This window comes from Halichoerus grypus, chromosome 6 (assembly GCF_964656455.1).
Source record: "Halichoerus grypus chromosome 6, mHalGry1.hap1.1, whole genome shotgun sequence".
NCBI lineage: Eukaryota > Metazoa > Chordata > Mammalia > Carnivora > Phocidae > Halichoerus > Halichoerus grypus.
In genome coordinates this window covers 35,847,551-35,864,491 of record NC_135717.1, presented here as the reverse complement: position 1 = coordinate 35,864,491, position 16,941 = coordinate 35,847,551, and the positions used below count along the sequence as shown (strand labels likewise).

Below are 16,941 nucleotides of genomic sequence, written 5' to 3'. Positions count from 1 at the left end.
CCCTCCAGTTCCATCCACGTCGTGCAGCAGAGCATTTTGAGCCAAGCCTAGAGTAATGCTGTGGGGAAACTCAGAGAAAGGAAAACCAAAGAAGGCATGCAAACATGCTTCAAGGAAGAGTTCACTTTTTACCAAATGCCCAAACTGTATCCTCTAGATGGTTATAGTTCGAATCCCAAATTTTAGCTATTTTCTGTTATTTCCTCATACTAACTACTATATAGTCTTGAAAGATATTCCCAGTGATTCTTTTTAATTCACAGATTTGTGCCTCTTAATAGAAGTATAAGGAATAAGTAGAAATAATAAGTGTGTAAATGGAGAGCATAGTAATGCATACTTTGACCATGATTTACAGATATTTTATTTCTCGGAGCATCTATAACCCACCAGTAACCACTGCAAATGCATATTCTTCCTTGTAAGATTGCATATTTCATCCTAAGTGGCTTAAGTATCTTTACTTATCCATTTGTAATAAAATGACTAGGACTTAAAGTAAGTGCATTTGAAAGAAATCGATTTTCAATACTCTGTGCTGCTAATACATGGAACATTTTTTCCCCCTGAGGTGTTAGTACATTAAGGCAAAACTATTTATGTTCTGATTATAAATTCATTAACTATTTACACCTCATTGACTTACAACTTTTATTTTTTCTTAAGTCTCACTTTCAAACTTCATGGTTGACTTTACTGGAACTATTCAAAGTACTGTTTACATTTTTAAAAAATACATATATTTTTAGTAGGACTTTAGAATATGTACACAATTTTTCTGTCTCATGGCCTTTGGACATTCTGTACCTAAAGAGAGATTTTGGAGATGCAGCAAAGCATGCCATGGCCCTGAAATCAGACTGCTAGTTTTGTAAGCTTTGAAAATTTGCCTTTTTCTTCCTCTGAGCCTCAGTTTCCTTATCTGAAATATGGGAATACTAATAGTACCTACCCAACAGGGCTTCCCTGAGGCTAGATGTCATGTCTGAGGTTTGGCAAAGAGAAAGTTCTCAAAAAAAATTTTTTCCCCTCCTTTTCCCTCAAGTCCTAAGCAGGGATATAATTACTTATTACCTTATCTAGTGGGAGAATAAAACTCCCAATTCACCATTCAGTCTTGAGTGAGTGAAATTGGCAAGTGCCTTTTGCTAATGGCCACTCAGACTCAGAACTTACTTTCAAAGCTGGAAGAAAGGACGTTGTGGTCAGCTCCGCACAAACTGCCTCGACAGGTCATTGAGGATTGTGGTGAGTTTGTTCTCTTTGTTAGTTTAAGGCAGTCTGGGTGTTGGTCAGAACACTCAGCCCAATATGAAGCATCTAGAGGAGTGAGATGGAATAATCAAAGTGCAGAAAGCAACGGAATTGCCAAGACCACATTGCATTTCTTCAGCTTGACCCTGCTGTATAGCTTTTATGTGGAAGTCACCACTCATTTCATCTGAGCAGTTCTCATGTGCCAGGCTTGATGCTGAGGGGCTTCTCTGGGGTTATACCATTTAATTCTTGACACCTTGGTCTGAACCCTAAAACAACAACTTAATAGCTTGGTGACTGTGAGCAAGTTTCTTCATTTTTCTGGACCTCAGTTTCTTCATGTGTAAAATGAAGATAATAATAAAACCTGGTTTATGAAATTGTTATGAGGGGTCCATGAGAATATGAGTGGAGGTTTTGACCATGATGCTTGGTACATAGTAAACCTGAGTAAATGCTAATCATTATTACTGCATCACTACTATTACTAGTGGTAGTACTACTGCTATCACTATATTGATGAGGATGCTTTAGATCAGTGGACCTTACCCTGGGTGATTTTGCCCCCCAGGGAGAGTATGGAAATATCTGGAGACATTTCTGGTTCTCAGAATTGGTAGGAGGGATTAGGGGGTGTTAGACAGTCAGGGAGTGCTTCTAGCATTGAGCGAGTAGAGGCCAAGGATGCTGCTAAACATCCCACAGGGCACAGATAGCCCCACCACCACAAGGGGTTATCTGATCCAAAATGTTAGTAGTGCTAAGTTTGAGAAACCCTGCTTTAGGCCACATACAATCTTAAACAAGTTTACACAATAAGGGATTACATCATCACAAGGAACAGAGAATGCATTTGTATGGTAGTTTTGAATGTTGACTGACTTAGCAGCTCCTCAATCTCATAGATGTTACTGGTTCTTTATTCTTTCCTGCTCTGTCATCCTCAGGCTGGTTGTAAGGTATTTATGGCAAGTCCAGAGATCATAACTACACAAGGAAACCTCTGGAATAAGGGAAAAAAACCTTTTCTATGGTTTTCATTTGAGTCAAGAAAAATGTTTTCAGTAAGTCTATCAACCACCTTTTCCTGGATCAGATGACATGGACCCTATGATAATTCCTAAACTAATCACTTAAAAAGAGCCTAGAATTATCATGCTTGAGGATGTGGGTCAGATTTGATATCCTCTGTATTAATAGTTGCTAGTAATATATTAATTATGTCTTCATTATTTTTATCATCATCATCATCCCTATTTTTTTCTTTTCTTTTTTTCTATTTTACACAAACGAAAGTGGAGGATTAGTGATGTTTAAAAAATCTTGCTTAGTTCACATTGCTATTAAGTAATAGATACCTGATATGAAAACAGAATCTGTTACTCCAGAGCTTTATCCACTTCTTTCTTCAAGATATTTGATAGGGGTGCCTGGTGGCTCAGTGATTAGGCATCTGCCTTCAGCTCAGGTCATGATCTCAGGGTCCTGGGAGTCTGTATCTCCCTTTCCCTCTGCCCTTCCCTCCACTCGTGTGTGTGCTCTCTCTCTCAAATAAATAAATAAAATCTTTAAAAAAAGATCTTTGATAGTGGTTTTTTTTTGTTTTTTTTTTTTGTTTGTTTTTTTAGTGAGAGAGCAGTGCAAGTGGTAGTGAGGGGGAGGGACAGTGGAAGAGAGAATCAAGCAGGCACCATGACCAGCACTGAGCCCTCCCAGGGCTCAATATCATGACCCTGAGATCATGACCTGTGCTGAAATCAAGAGTCCGATGCTTAACCAACTGAGTAACCCAGATGCTCTGATAGTGTATTTTTTAAAGACATACTAAATGACATATAAATTAGCCCACCTTAAACCAAGGACACAACTTAGTCTCTATACTCATTATTGGCCAAACATTTGGAAATCTTTGTTCACTTGATTCTGACCATGCTCAAAATATTTGTTTCCAAAATGCCTTTTACATAAGCAGGCTCCCTTTCATTCTGCAGATCACTGAACCTCCCTTTTTATTTTTCTTACTCCAAGACCAACAGATTAGGAATCTCTACTTTCATGATGGTAAATCACTGACATGATTCTCTAAGCCTACCTAAATCATGTATGAGTTCTAATGAACAGAAAGATAAGATACATCATGATTTGTGCTTCATGAACCCAGGTCTGACACAAAACAGACTTAATTTTGAGTCCTGGCTTAACCATTCACTAGCTCTGTGGGCCTGGCCAAGCCATTGAACTTTCTCCTTCTTTTAAGCTTTGGTTTTCTCATCTATAAAAAGGAAAACATAAAGCTACTTACACCTAGAGTTGTACTATGAGATTAAATGAGATAATACAATTCAAGAGCTTTTATAGTAAATGCCACATGCTTCTCATTTCTCTTGCTATTCTTTTCATCATGATTGTTAAAAATCTTATTTATGTTACCATCACTGCTATCATCATCATTATTTGGGGGATGTAGGCAGGAGAGAAGCAGAGAAACCATCATGTTTACTATTTCAAAGACATTTTTTTTTTTTAAAGATTTTATTTATTTGACAGAGAGAGACACAGTGAGAGAGGGAACACAAGCAGGGGGAGTGGGAGAGGGAGAAGCAGGCTTCCCGCCGAGCAGGGAGCCTGATGCGGGGCTCGATCCCAGGACCCTGGGATCATGACCTGAGCCGAAGGCAGACGCTTAACGACTGAGCCACCCAGGTGCCCCCAAAGACATTTTTAAACAGTGTGAAAGTTTGTATCTTTTCAGAAAAAGGAAACTCATTCCTAGACACTGGATGGCTCATTCTCACTATAAAATGCTTTGGTTAATATCAAACTCCTGAACTTCATGATAGATTGTGAGTTAGTTCAACCAATCAATAACTGTATATTGAGTATCTGCCATGTGCCCAATGACTGAAGGGGGAATAGAGAATATGAGGTGAAATCCATTCCCCTGTGGTCTTCAGACTATTTAATTAGTTCATTAGTTGACCCAGACTGTGATAAAGCTTTGAGGTAAGCCTGAAGACTGAGAACTTGAGGGCAAGGCAGGTCTTACAGAATACTAAGATTGTGCAAAGAATTTTATTGAATCAGAGTCATTTATAAATAAATTTGAATATAGTATCCTCTCTTCAGTGACTGCTATTGAAAAGTATCCTTTGGGAGGAGAAACAGAAGGATGGTTGATTACTTCAACTATTTTTAGTTTGCTTTTTTCATCCTTCTCCTATCCTAATATACCATTCATCATCCTAAAAATCCTAGAGTACTTTAGAGTAACCTACGAATCCCTAGAATTCACTAGATGTTTACAGTGATCATCTGGAGAAGTTCTTGAACAGATAGAAGATAACAGTAAAATGATCATTGAAGCATCAGTGAAGGCAGAACAATGTCCAGACCATGGGTACTGAAATTATGGGTGGTAGGTCTTGACATGCTTTAGAGTCATTCTCCCAAAATTTCCCTTTTGGTAAGGCAAACATGCCTTTTGTTTCAATTCAGGGCCCTTTATGAGCTTGCCCTAGCCTCCATCTTCAGCTTCATTATTCACTGCCTTGCCTTCTGCACTGCTTTCCAGACCCTTGAATTTAGCATGACTCTACTTATATTGAATAGATTTGCTGTTCCTTAAAGGAGTTATACTCCCTTTTGCTTCAGAGAGTCGCCTAAGCTGTGTTCTTCTCCAGGAATGTCCTTCACCCAACATTTGGGGTAATTCCTACTTATCTTCTCTGTTTAGAGGTGATCTCCCATAGAAAGCTTTGCCTGACCTTCCCCTTTCCCTAATGTCTGGCTATATGCTTCTGTTCAGTATGCGCCTAAATCTTTCAAAACTGTTGAGATCACTTATTTATGTACCTACTTATCCTATTAGAGTATAAGCTCCCTGAGTGCAGAGACTGTCTGGTTTATATAGGAAATGGTTTACAGGAGAGACTAGCCTTGAGTAAGGTACATGTTTGATGGCTGAAAGAATGAAGGACTAAATGAATGGATGAACACGTTGATCTCACCCTACTTCAAAGAGGTCATCCCATTTAGACAACGATGACCATAAGGGAGAAGGAAGGTTCACCAAACATTTATTGAACTTATTTATATGTTTAGCCCCAAGCACTGAAGAAAAGTCCTTGACATCAAGGACCTTTCAGTCTAATGGAGGAGAACATTTATAATAGGTGAAGACAAATGATATGATAAAATTATAAATAGAGGTGTTTAGGGAGTTCAAAAGAGGGACACTGGTCTTATCTGTGTGTATGCAGGGGTGTGTGGGGAGGTTGGGGTTGGCAGAGAGAAAGGGATGCCCAAATGGAGATCTAAAAGTTATAAACTATCCAGGAAAAGAGAATTTGTAGGAGTTTTCCAGGTTGGAGAAACAGCATATGCAAGGGATTGGAAACAAGTAAGAGAGGATTATCCCCAGATCATTGGGTCACCATAAAATGAGAGCCAGATAATCTAGAAGCTTGTAACCCATGTAGAAGACTACAGACTTTATCTTAGGGGGCCATGAGGAACCATAGGAAGATCCTAAGTTTGAAAGTGAGGAATAAAATTTACACTTTAGATGGATCTTGAGCACTTTGCGCAGGGTTATGCACTCTCAGCCAACTATGAGGCTTCAAAGTCATTCCTACCAGCTTTATGGAACACATTTTGACATATGTTTAGATCACAAATTGCAAAGTATTTTTCATGTCCAGTAGGAGGAGCCAAAGTCTCCATGTTCTTTATCACCACAGCTGGGCAAGGTCATGGTCCTGGGTTGTCCCAGGGACTGTCTAATTCAGCATCCCTCACTACCTAGAAGTGGCTCAAATGGAGGAATGACAGAGAAACTCTGCCTGGAATGTGAGAGATCACTGTGAAAAAGAAATGAATACTTTCCAAATGAATAGCATAATAGCATGCTATATTGATCTTTACTCTAATTTTGTTTTAAATTGTAATGAATGTCTTCCTCACCCATATTAAAGCTTTCTTACGCCACAAGGCAACACAGGTACCAGTAAGTTATGGCTGATACTCAATGCTCATATATCTAAGCTTATTTCTACTCCAAAATAAGTCAGAGTCGACTCTGACCTTGACTTTGAGATAGTTAAATATGTTTTATTTCATTTCCAACAGAAAGATATATATTAAAAATAATAAAAGCACCCAGTGATTACCCATTTTAATGAAACAACAGCCAGTGTTTTTGCCTTGAATGATTGCATTCATTTTTTTCCCCTTCTGGAATAAAAATGAAGGAGCACAGAGAAACAATTCCTGTTAGTGAATTTGCACAAAACATTATATTTCAACAGAACTTCCCATTAACTGCCATTTATTTCTTCTCTCATTATTGATAATTTGCTTTTAAATTGAGAATACCTTTTTTACAACCCATCTTATCTCCCTGCACGGCTAGACAATTACATTTAAATTCGGTGGTTTTCCCATTGTAAACAGTTTCTGGAGGAAATGATTACAATGTTACTAACCCAGATTTATGGCTTCATTGTGCTATCAGTGAAGGATAAGAGACTAGTATAAAAGGAAAAAAGTTGTTTACATACAAATATATTATTATCAAAGAGAGTCCTAAGGAAGCATATGGTAAAACCAACCCAAATTGCAAAATCATCTACTGGGGCCAGTGACAGAGATGCCTTTCTGGATTTTGCAAACTTATTTTCTCAAATGATGATAAAATATTATGTTTTAAAAAATTCTAGTTGTCATTAGGAGTTTCCTTTCTTTGTTTTATTCTAATGTTGGAAGAAACCCTAGCCTGACAGGATTGCAGAGGAACTCCCATAGAGCCTGCTATTCGTTAGGCACTGGGAAACGCTCACGTTACAAAGCAAACACATGCAACATGGTCTCTACTTTTGGAAATCTCACAGCCCTACTTGGAAGAGGAGCCATACTGCAAATGCAAAAACAATCAAAGGGGTGGGCTGGAAAATGAACCTGAGCCTCAGATCAAGTGTGTAAGGCTAGAATCTGGCCTTGTCCATTCCCAGTTGTCCCTTAGAAGGCAGGGTAGTGCAGTGGTACATCCCATGAAATTAGGAAGACCTGCCCAGAAATCCTGGCTCCTTTCCTGACCTTCAGCAAATTATCACTCAATAGCCCTCAGACCTTCCTATGCAGCATAATCACCTAAAACGTTTATCCAGAAAAACAGCAACCCCCAAACAAACAAGCAAGCAGAGTTTCTGGCTCAGTGAGTCCAGGGTGGGACCCAGAAAAGAAGCATTGCTTTAACTTCTCTAAGCACCTGGTTGGGGAAACCATTAAACCTACAGTACCTACTTCATCAGGTTGTTGAGAAAATTCAATGTAAATGTTTCAAATAGCATCTGGCAAAAAAGTAAGTGCTTATTAAGTCACAGGGATGCTGGCACTAAGGCAACTGCTAAGAGGAGAGTCTCTCTACGCCTCCAGACTTAGCGCCCAGAGCAGGATTAGGCGGTCTGCAAGAGGCAAGGGCAGGGGCCACAGTGCACACTCACTTCCTGCAGGGTATCTGGCCCGCATAACTTTTTACCTCTTGGATAGGGCTCTTTCCATGTCTGGCTGCTAGATTTAGATTAGCCAGACAACTTTCCCAGACCAGAAGTAGATGGGTCAAGAAGACGCCTTCACTTAGCATTTCTCCGGGGCGTTTGTCTGCTCTCACTGTGGGGGTCAAGATGGAGGGAGGCGCTGGTGCTCAAAGAGCGAGTCCACTTTGGGACAAGGACTTGGGGACGTGAAAGACGGGCTCATTACCCCTACTTCCAAGTCTCACCCCTTCACCTGTTTACACCTAGGCACGGGGTCCCCTGCGGACCCCGGTTCTGCCCTCCGCTGCCTGCTGGAATCCGGGGCTGCACGCGTGACAGCAGCAGCGGCCCTGGCGAGGGGAAGGGGGAGGGGGCGCTCCGGCTCGCACCGGATTATTTTTGGCTCCTCAGGCTGGGCTGCTTGCTGCCTGTCGTGCGCGCGCACACTCACTCTCTCTCTCTCTCTCACACACACACACTCACACATAGACACGCGCGCACACGCACATACACATGCACACATTTTCTCGCTTGCTGTCTCGCTCCGCTCTCCTTTGTTTATTTTCTAATCTGTATTTTTGTTTGAAGATCTCCTTTTCACTCTCTACTGCCTGCCTGCCAGCGCTCTGGCGGGCTGACCGGGTGCACACCGCTCTCCTCCATCACCCCAGCCCTCCTCCCGGTCTCCCCAAGCGCGAGCGCGGGGTTTGAAGGTCACCTCCTTTCCAGTCCCCGTGCGAGCCGCCGCCGCCTCCTCCAGCTGGAGCGGGTGGCACAGGCGGCGCTGCCCTGAAGTGGTTCTCGCAGCAGCGGGCTGCTGCAGCGGACAAAACCCGGGGTCTGAACGGGTGGGAAAACCCAAACTCGCGGAGGGAAATCCCTTCCGCTTCGCCCCAGCCCCTGGCTGCACCCGCGGTGGGGTGGGGGCGCTCTGCCAGCCCTGGGGACGGCAGAGGCAGCTGCGGCCGGACCCACGCGTGCGCCTCCGGGACAGGAGGAGGAAGGAAGGAACGAGGCTCCCCGCATCTGGAGGGGACAGCCGTGCGCCCCGCCCCTGCGTCCGGAGTAAGAGAACTCTGAGCCTCTGACCCAGGCAGAGCGCGGAGGAGCGGACGGTGCCTCGGCACTGAAGAACCTTGCGTTCTACACACCCTGGCAGTGGCCGTTAGGACCCGGGCTGTCCGGACCTACGCCTTGCCCAGCTGTGCCCAGCCCGCCACCCAGGCAGGGGCGCCAGGGCGGGGCTGACCTGCCCGCGAAGTTGCGGACGGCGTGGGAGAAATCTGCACCCCCTTTCGCCGCCTCCAGCTCATGGTGAGTGTGGCTGGGGGTGCAGAAAGCGCAGGGGAATTGGAGGGTCTGGGGACGCAAGCGGAAGGCGACTGGAGCGGGGCTCGCCGGGAGTTCTAGGTAAGTCCAGGTGGAGTCACCGCCCCTGCGTCTCCCCTTCCCCCCAACTAGCACAAAGGGTCCCACAGGGGAAGAGTTAGGTCTCCGAGAGCTGGCCTCCTCCCAGCGCCAGGCTGGACACGCTGGACTGGGAACTTTTTCTGTGCTGTAGAGAGATCTCAGTGTACGTCCACGCAGGGGGCCGAGATCGTGAGCCCTAGCGTTTCACTTCCATGAACACGCCCTTCCTCACCTCAAAGCGCCCCTGAGGAGCGCCAAGGCTGCCTTGTCCGCCCTCTGGGAGCGAGTCCCAGGTGCCCGGAGCGGCGGGAACCTGCCTGCGCACTTTGGTTAGTCTCTCCCGCCGGCTGGAAGCGAGCTTTCAGCGCGCCCCGGGTCGCTGCCTTCTCCATCGCCTTTCTGGAGGTCTGAGGGAGGAGGCACTTCAGTGACCTATGAGTGGGTTTAGAAACGCAGAAGCCCCTGTGGGAGGTGGGGAAGAGGAGGGTCGCTGAGCTGGAGGGAAAGCTTCTGTTTAGTGGTACTGGCCTAAATGCCCCCGAGATGTTGCCGCGCGCTCAACCCTGGGGAAAGGGGCCAGTCTGGGAGCTCGGGACTTGGAAACTCTTGCCTCACCCCGTCGATGTCTTAGACCACTTCACCCCGGGGTGTGTGGTTGGGGGGTGGGGAGGACCCCGGCGGTAGCAGATGAAGCGATGTGGGAGCGCAGGCCGGGGGTCTCCCCTTTTCCGCTTTAATTTCTCAGCTACAGGGCTGGAGATGAGGGCGGGGTTAACCGGGCTTTGTTTCCACGTCCCTGCTGCCTGGGGGACCACCTGGCAGGGATGCTCCTGGAGCCTCCAAGGCTCTAGGTCTAGTGACCAGGGGTCACGGAGAGCCCGGAAGCTGCCTGCGTGGGAAGGAAGGGGAAGACCCGGACCCACCAGGCCCAGGAACTACCAACTCCATCGCTGCCTCCAGGGAGCTGGGGGCCCTTCACTTATGCGCGGGCAAGGACCTGGGTGCACCTGCCTTCCCAAGCAGTGTATGGGGCGGGGCTGCTCACGTGCTTGGAAATCCACGCCTGGTGGTGTAGGGGATTGGCACCCAACCACGGGTCTTCTCAGTGGAACTTGGAAAGAAGAGGGGGAGGTGTTGCGGAATAGCTTTGGGCTGAAATATGATGCGCCATAACTTGAGTTTTATTTTAAAACAGTAAATGATTATTTATGTATGTATGTATGTATGTATTTATTTATTTATTTATTTATTTATTTATTTATTTAAATCCAGTGCGCCCCAGCTGGTGATCCCTCCCAGCCCTTGTCCTAGTTCATCTACCCTACATTGCTCATTTATCTTCGTTAGGGGAAAAAAGAGAGAGAGAGTGAGGACCTGAATCCTTTCAATTTTTAAGTGACCACAGAGGGCCCGGCTGGAGACACAGGAAGATTTATTTCTGGTCAAGGTCTTTTTTCTTCAAAGGTAAAGGACCTGGGGCCTCTAAAGGGTAAAGGTGGCTCTGGCAGGGGTTGTCCTGGCAAACAATGGGGCTGACTCCAAACCTTCTTTTTGAAGGAAGCACTGGATTCGGAGGAATCCACTGGCTTTTTTCCTGCTTTTTGAGGGAAGCAGTGGGTCCAGAGGAATCTGCTGGGTTTCCCCTAAGTTAACTCATGGTTGAGTTGGGTTAGGAAGAAATAGGCATCATTTGGTAGTTTTCCCGGGTATTTTAAGGTTTCTTGAGAGTGGAGTTTTACCATGGAGAAAAGCACAGCCCGCCCCCACCTGCTAGCTGTGTGACCTTGGGGAAGTTACTTGACTTCTCTGTGCCTCAGTTTGTTACCTGTTAAATGGGAGTTTCAGTGATAGTATTGGCCTCAGAGGGCTTGAGGGAGAAATAAATAAGACAATAAACACTTAGAACAAGGTCTGGCACATGGTAAGTACCTGTATAATTTTTTTTCTCCCCCCCCCTTTTTTTTTTAAAGATTTTATTTATTTATTTGACAGAGAGAGACACAGCGAGAGAGGGAACACAAGCAAGGGGAGTGGAAGAGGGAGAAGCAGGCTTCCTGCCAAGCAGGGAGCCTGATGTGGGGCTCGATACCAGGACCCTGGGATCATGACCTGAGCCAAAGGCAGACACTTAACGACTGAGCCACCCAGGCGCCCCCCACCCTTTTTTTCCTTAATCAAGTAGATTACTCTATATTTTCAGCCTTACGACACTGGGTGGGAGAGAAGGGGCAGGCATTTTCCCTTACACACACACACTTTCTCTTAACAGATGAAATGGAAACAAAAACGGAGGTTAATTGTAAAGAGAGGTTGCTCAGCAGAAGCCTCAGTCTCTCTGAGATAGTCTCCTCTTCTGTCTCCACAAGTGCTAAGGAGGGTCAGAGACAGGCAGCCCATCCCAGACAGGCTGCGATGCAGGTTGGTGACCTTTGATGCCATTTCAACAAGCACAGATGCCCTGAAATTAAGTTTTTGTAGCACTTGTGCATTTCTTCTAATCAACAGAAAGGCCTGCTTCTCTTCAGCCTCCTGGGATGGAAGCATCTTCTCAGTAAATCTTACTTTCCTCAGAACACACTGTCTTTTTAATATCACCCTGTGGTCCCAGAGTTTTCCACTCAGAAACAAGCCAAAACGTGGGTCTGAGCAGATTTTTCCTCCTGGAATTGACCCACTCTGCTCTATTTTCTCTTCATGATAATTGATGCTATTTTTTTACCTACTCCTCTAAGGTCTGAGCACAGGCCTTTCAGACATCCTCATGTCTCTGATGAGTTTTTTTTTTTTTTAAACAAGTTAAGTCTTTTCAGTTCAAGCTGTACCAAATCGTTACAGTTTATAAAATTCCTTTCAGATAAGGTTTTTTTGTTTGTTTGTTGTTTTGTTTTTGGTTTTTTTTGCATCCAGAAAATTGGGTCTGCTCTGCATAAATATGTCTGGCATTTCACCTTTCCAAAAATTAGACCATTTTATTTGCATCCTTTAAGCTGATGTGTGGAGTAATGAACACATTCCAAGAGGGAAATCGGATCTGACACAGAAAATACTTTGGGGACGCAGTGATTTCCCAGTGGTGTGTATGAAGACTATTGAAATCCAAGTGCATTTGCTCTGAAGGACACAGGGCAGCTAGTCCCGCCTTTGCCACCTAACATAAGAGCTATGTAGTAAGCATGCTCCATAAACTAATATTGGTTGACTTTCCTAAAATCACCTGGCAATTTGTCACATGCACATTCCCCCATATTGCCCGAGAGAAAACTTTGTTATACCAAAGACCTCAAATATGGAGATAATGTTTTTAAGGGAATCTTGAGGCTCTCCCTAATGCCTACCTCCATTATTTAAAATACTGCCTCAAGGCACACATATAAATATTAAAACTTTAATTAAAGAATCAATCAGTGAGGGAGCTACAAAATGAGGGGCACCCAGCACATTCAGGTGACTTCAACAGGACATGGTTCTCTAGATTGTAAGGTCTGAGGGGTCTTATGGATATGACACATGGGGTTTTAAGGAGAGACAATCACCCTCATGTTTTGTATCTGTAGTTGCTATGAGCACCATCATTACCATTGGTTTGTTACTGGTCACTAGACACAGACGATGGGGATGTCTGTCTTGGGGAAAGGAGTGCCTAATGCAATAAACACTTTTCCAGGACATGCCACACATCAGACGTTCTGCTCAGGGAGTGAGGCTAATGAGAATGTTGCCCTTTTGGGGTTTCTATTGTCATGGGGAAAGCCAGATAATAAGAAGGGGATGGAAGTGTATTTTTGTAAGGATAATGATAAGGGATAGAAAAATTATAATGTGACAGTATGGTAGAGAGTGACTTGGAAGGGCTTTCCAAGGAAGAGAGATTTGAGTGGAGATCTAAGTGAAAAGAAGTAGCTGGTATGTCTTAAGCTATACATTCATCCCGTATTTATTGAGCATCTACTATGTGCCAACCACTGTTCAAAGCACTTGAAATACACAATGATCAGTATATAGAGATACCCCTGTCATGGTGGAGTTTCCAGTCTAGGGTAGTCATCTGCATGAAGAAAATTTCAGAGGGGTGCCTGGGTGGCTCAGTTGGTTAAGCATCTGCCTTTGGCTCAGGTCATGATCCCAGGGTACTGGGATCGAGCCCCAAGTTGGGCTCCCAGATCGGGGGAGTCTGCTTCTCCCTCTCCCTTTGCCCTCCTCATGCTCTTTCTCTCTCTCTCTCAAATAAATAAATAAAATCTTAAAAAAAAAAAAAAAGTTTCAGAGACAGGGAATAGCAAGTGCAAAGGCCCTGAGGCAGAAGCAACGATAATATTATAAGGATGAAGTTGGGCCATATAAGTAGGTCCTTGAGCTTTGGTAGGGGGTCTGGATATTATTCTAATGGGAAGCCATTGGAAGGTATAATGCAGAGAAATTCCAAGATATATTTATGGTTTAAACATTGTGGAAAACACAGTCAGATGTTTCTGAGAAGAATAAATAAACAAGCATGGCTTCCTGGCCAGCCAGCTTTTGTGTCAACGGTTGGATTCATCTCCATATTTGGTCCATAGACTTCCTGGTATCTGGAAGGGTAATCCCCACAACATCTAAGAAATTAAACTTTGTTTTTTCCCTCTCCTTTGGGAGTGAGAACGAAGTCTTCCATCCAAGGAGAAAGATTAGTTTAGAGGAAAAAAGAACCTCAGGTTTCTCAGTAACACTCATTGTATGTGGGTGCAATACTGAGCATATATCTGTATACACTGGCTTAGTTCTTTTCTCTTTGCCTTCAAAGTTCTTTTCTCTTTGCCCCACATCCCACCACACACATCTTCCCAGTGGCTTGGTCGGCATCTGTCCGGCATACAGATCCCCTTAACTGATCATCTAGTAGGTTTCCTTTCAGGTGGTGGCCACGTGGTTCTCCCATTGGTGGGTGTTATGTTGGATACTGACAGGAGGAAGAGGGTTGCTTCCTGAGAGCTCTGAGTACAGCCAACATCACCCATCTTTGGAGGCTCTCCTGGCCTTGGAAGGTAGAAGTATGGTTTGATGGAGGGTTTGGGCATCTGGATAGTTCAGTTTTCTTCCCACATTTGACCCCAAACCCATCTCTCTTTATGCACAACCCTGGAAGTCTGTCAATTACTGTTAGATACGCTGTGACAATAAGAAATGTATATGTTTTGAACACTTCCTACACAGTACAAACTGTGCTAAGTAATCTGCCTGCATTGCTACGTATTGAACTGTGCTTTTCCGGCACGTGATCATCTCCCTCCCTCACATTTCACCTTGTTCACTCCCCACTCATCCATCAAAAGTCCCTTGCTCAGGGAAACCCTCCCTCTTTCCCTGTGTGGATTCTCCTTCTTTACAGTTATCCCAGGGGCAGCTTTCTATTTACTTGAGTGATCTGTTTTATCTCTTTCTCTTACTCTACTGAATGGTAAACTCCAGGTGGGCCATGCATGCACCTGATTCAGACATCACTCTAACCTTAGCATCTAGCGTGGTGTATGGCACAGGGTAGATGCTTGATATGGAAATAGTGAATTATTCCATTTGGTGCATCTAACACACTTTGAGATGGGTTCTCTTCATATCTCTATTTTGTGATAGATTGCAAGATATAAGCAGGCTAAAGCAATTTGTCTCAGGAGACCACAGCAGGTAAATGGCATACCCAGGACTTTGAACCTGATGGTCTGAGTTTGTAGCCCATCAGCTACTGCTGATTGCACTGCATGTTCTGCCTCTTTCTCTGGCTTTGTAAGAGGCTAGAAAGGGAGGAGGTGGTGCAGTGCAGAGGTTAGGGGGAACTTGCAGCTTAGCTTGAGTTGCTCTGAGAAGTGATGCTGAGTCGATCAGAGGGACAAAAAGAAAACAGGGCACCTGTTTCTATTTGCTGCAATATTTCTTTTTTGTTGTATAAGAGTGGCCTGCCTTGGTGCAGTCTGTCTCTTGCTTTGCTATTCCTCTCCTTGCATCCTGAGAGCCCCGGGCTGCGCACAGCAACTCTGACCCCTATCCCCGGGCTGCGCACAGCACCTCTGACCCCTATCCTCAGGCTCTAAGTATGATTTTGCAGGGAGTCTTGGAGCACCTCTCTGGTACAGGCAGTCCTTGGGTATAATACACCCGAGGCTGGCAATGCTCTGACAACCACTCAGCGCAGCACGCACACCGCTGTTCACTCCACTGACGCAGGATCACTCCGTCGTCTGACTCAGCTCCCCTTTCATTTCTTCTGAGAACAAAATTAGACCTTTGCCAACATAATAGATAAACTTGTGTAATCACCTTGCTCATTGCTAGGCCTGTTTTTTTTTTCTCAATTTTCTCTTGTCTGTGAATTTTAGAATATAGAGTCAGAGCTGAGGGCATGGACTTGGGTGTTTGAAATTGTCTTCTTTGACTATCCTCCATCCCATAAGAGCTACCACCTTTTGGAAGCACCTTCTGTGGGGGGCTTCACACACCGCATTTCACCAACTCTTTATCACAAGCCCTTTATTATCCTCCTTTTTCAGGTAGGGGAACTGAGGTCCAAGAAATAAGTTGTAGACTCAAGCAATTGCTTCTGGAGTCCTGTGTTTGTCTCTTCTTCTGTACACGGAGAGGGTGTGCTTGGGTGCTGAGGGGCATAGCAGAGGAACTGTTACAGGACACTCTGGAGGTAGGAGGCAGTGCAGGGCAGTGGTTAGGAGTTTGGAATCACACTCTCTTGCTTCATTTCCCACCTTCATCACATTCTAGCTCCATGACCTTTGGCCTTAATTAACCTCTTTGTGCCTCAGTATCCCCCTATACCTGAAGGTAAGAATCATCCCTACTTTGCAGGGTCAGTTTAGTGATTGATCAGCCTTGTAAATTACTTCAGCAAAGGGCCTGACACGTAGTGTGTGTTTAGTAGGGGTGCTTGCTATGATAATAGTGGCAATTACTGTTGTCATTTAATAATAATGATATTATTATTACCATTATTGCTGCTGCTAGAATTTCACAATTCCTCTAGGCAGCAAATTGGCTCCGAAATGTGATTCCTTCATTTTCTTTTTGACTGTAACCAAGATGATAAATTGAGAGTGAAGGGGAGGAACCCAGCATAGCTGCAAACATATACTTGAAGGAGTTGACAGACCTGAGTCGCTGTATGGAGTTCTGCCTGCAGAGGACTGCTGACAGCGGCCATATGCACGAGCTCTGATTGATTGGCAGAGAGAAACACTAATTTATTAGACTCGTTATGAGAAGTGACAGAGCGGGGAATCGAGAGGCTGATTCAGCAACAGTGGCCCTAGCTAGATCCCAGTGGTGCTAGCCGTGTGTCTCTTTCCCTTGGGACACGCCCTCCGTCTTGATTCTGGGGTCATTGCTTGTATTCTAGAGTGAGTCTCTTAATGAGGCCCCGGCAATGAGCTGCTCCTCCTTAAGTCTTTCTGAAGGGAAGGCTGGCCTGTGGCATGGCTCACGGTCAGGGCATTGTGAAGAACACATCTTTTCCTTTGGCAGTCTTAGAAAGCTGAGTTCAGTTTAGGCTGCTGCTGATTGCAAAGGCTGATAATGGAGAGTTCACGTGCAGAAATTCCTCCAGGGAAAGAAAATAGTTCTCATTTGCACAGGTTGGGAAATTTCAAGAGTTTCCTTGAGGGGCAATAGAGAGGGTGATTGATACCTGTCTTTAAGAACAGGGGACTCTTCCTGGCAGGGCTTCTCATTTCTCATCTTGGGAGTTTGGTCAGTCTGAATTATA

At 44.7% G+C, this 16,941-nt stretch overlaps 1 protein-coding gene across 18 annotated transcripts in view; it reads left to right on the top strand.

Moving 5' to 3' along the window:
• The window catches only part of RBFOX1 (RNA binding fox-1 homolog 1), a 1,991,091-nt gene that overhangs the window by 596,095 nt on the left and 1,378,055 nt on the right, over nt 1–16,941 (top strand). For 2 of the 18 annotated variants that reach the window (XM_078074851.1, XM_078074848.1), the window contains exon 1: nt 8,244–9,104. The exons of 13 other annotated variants lie outside the window; for them this stretch is intronic. In XM_078074851.1, the coding sequence (XP_077930977.1) occupies nt 9,102–9,104 (3 nt within the window). In that variant the 5' untranslated portion in view covers nt 8,244–9,101. Of the gene's footprint in view, nt 1–8,242; nt 9,201–16,941 lie in introns of those variants that run through there. 3 more of the 18 variants (XM_078074857.1, XM_078074855.1, XM_078074847.1) reach the window with 2 other exon arrangements.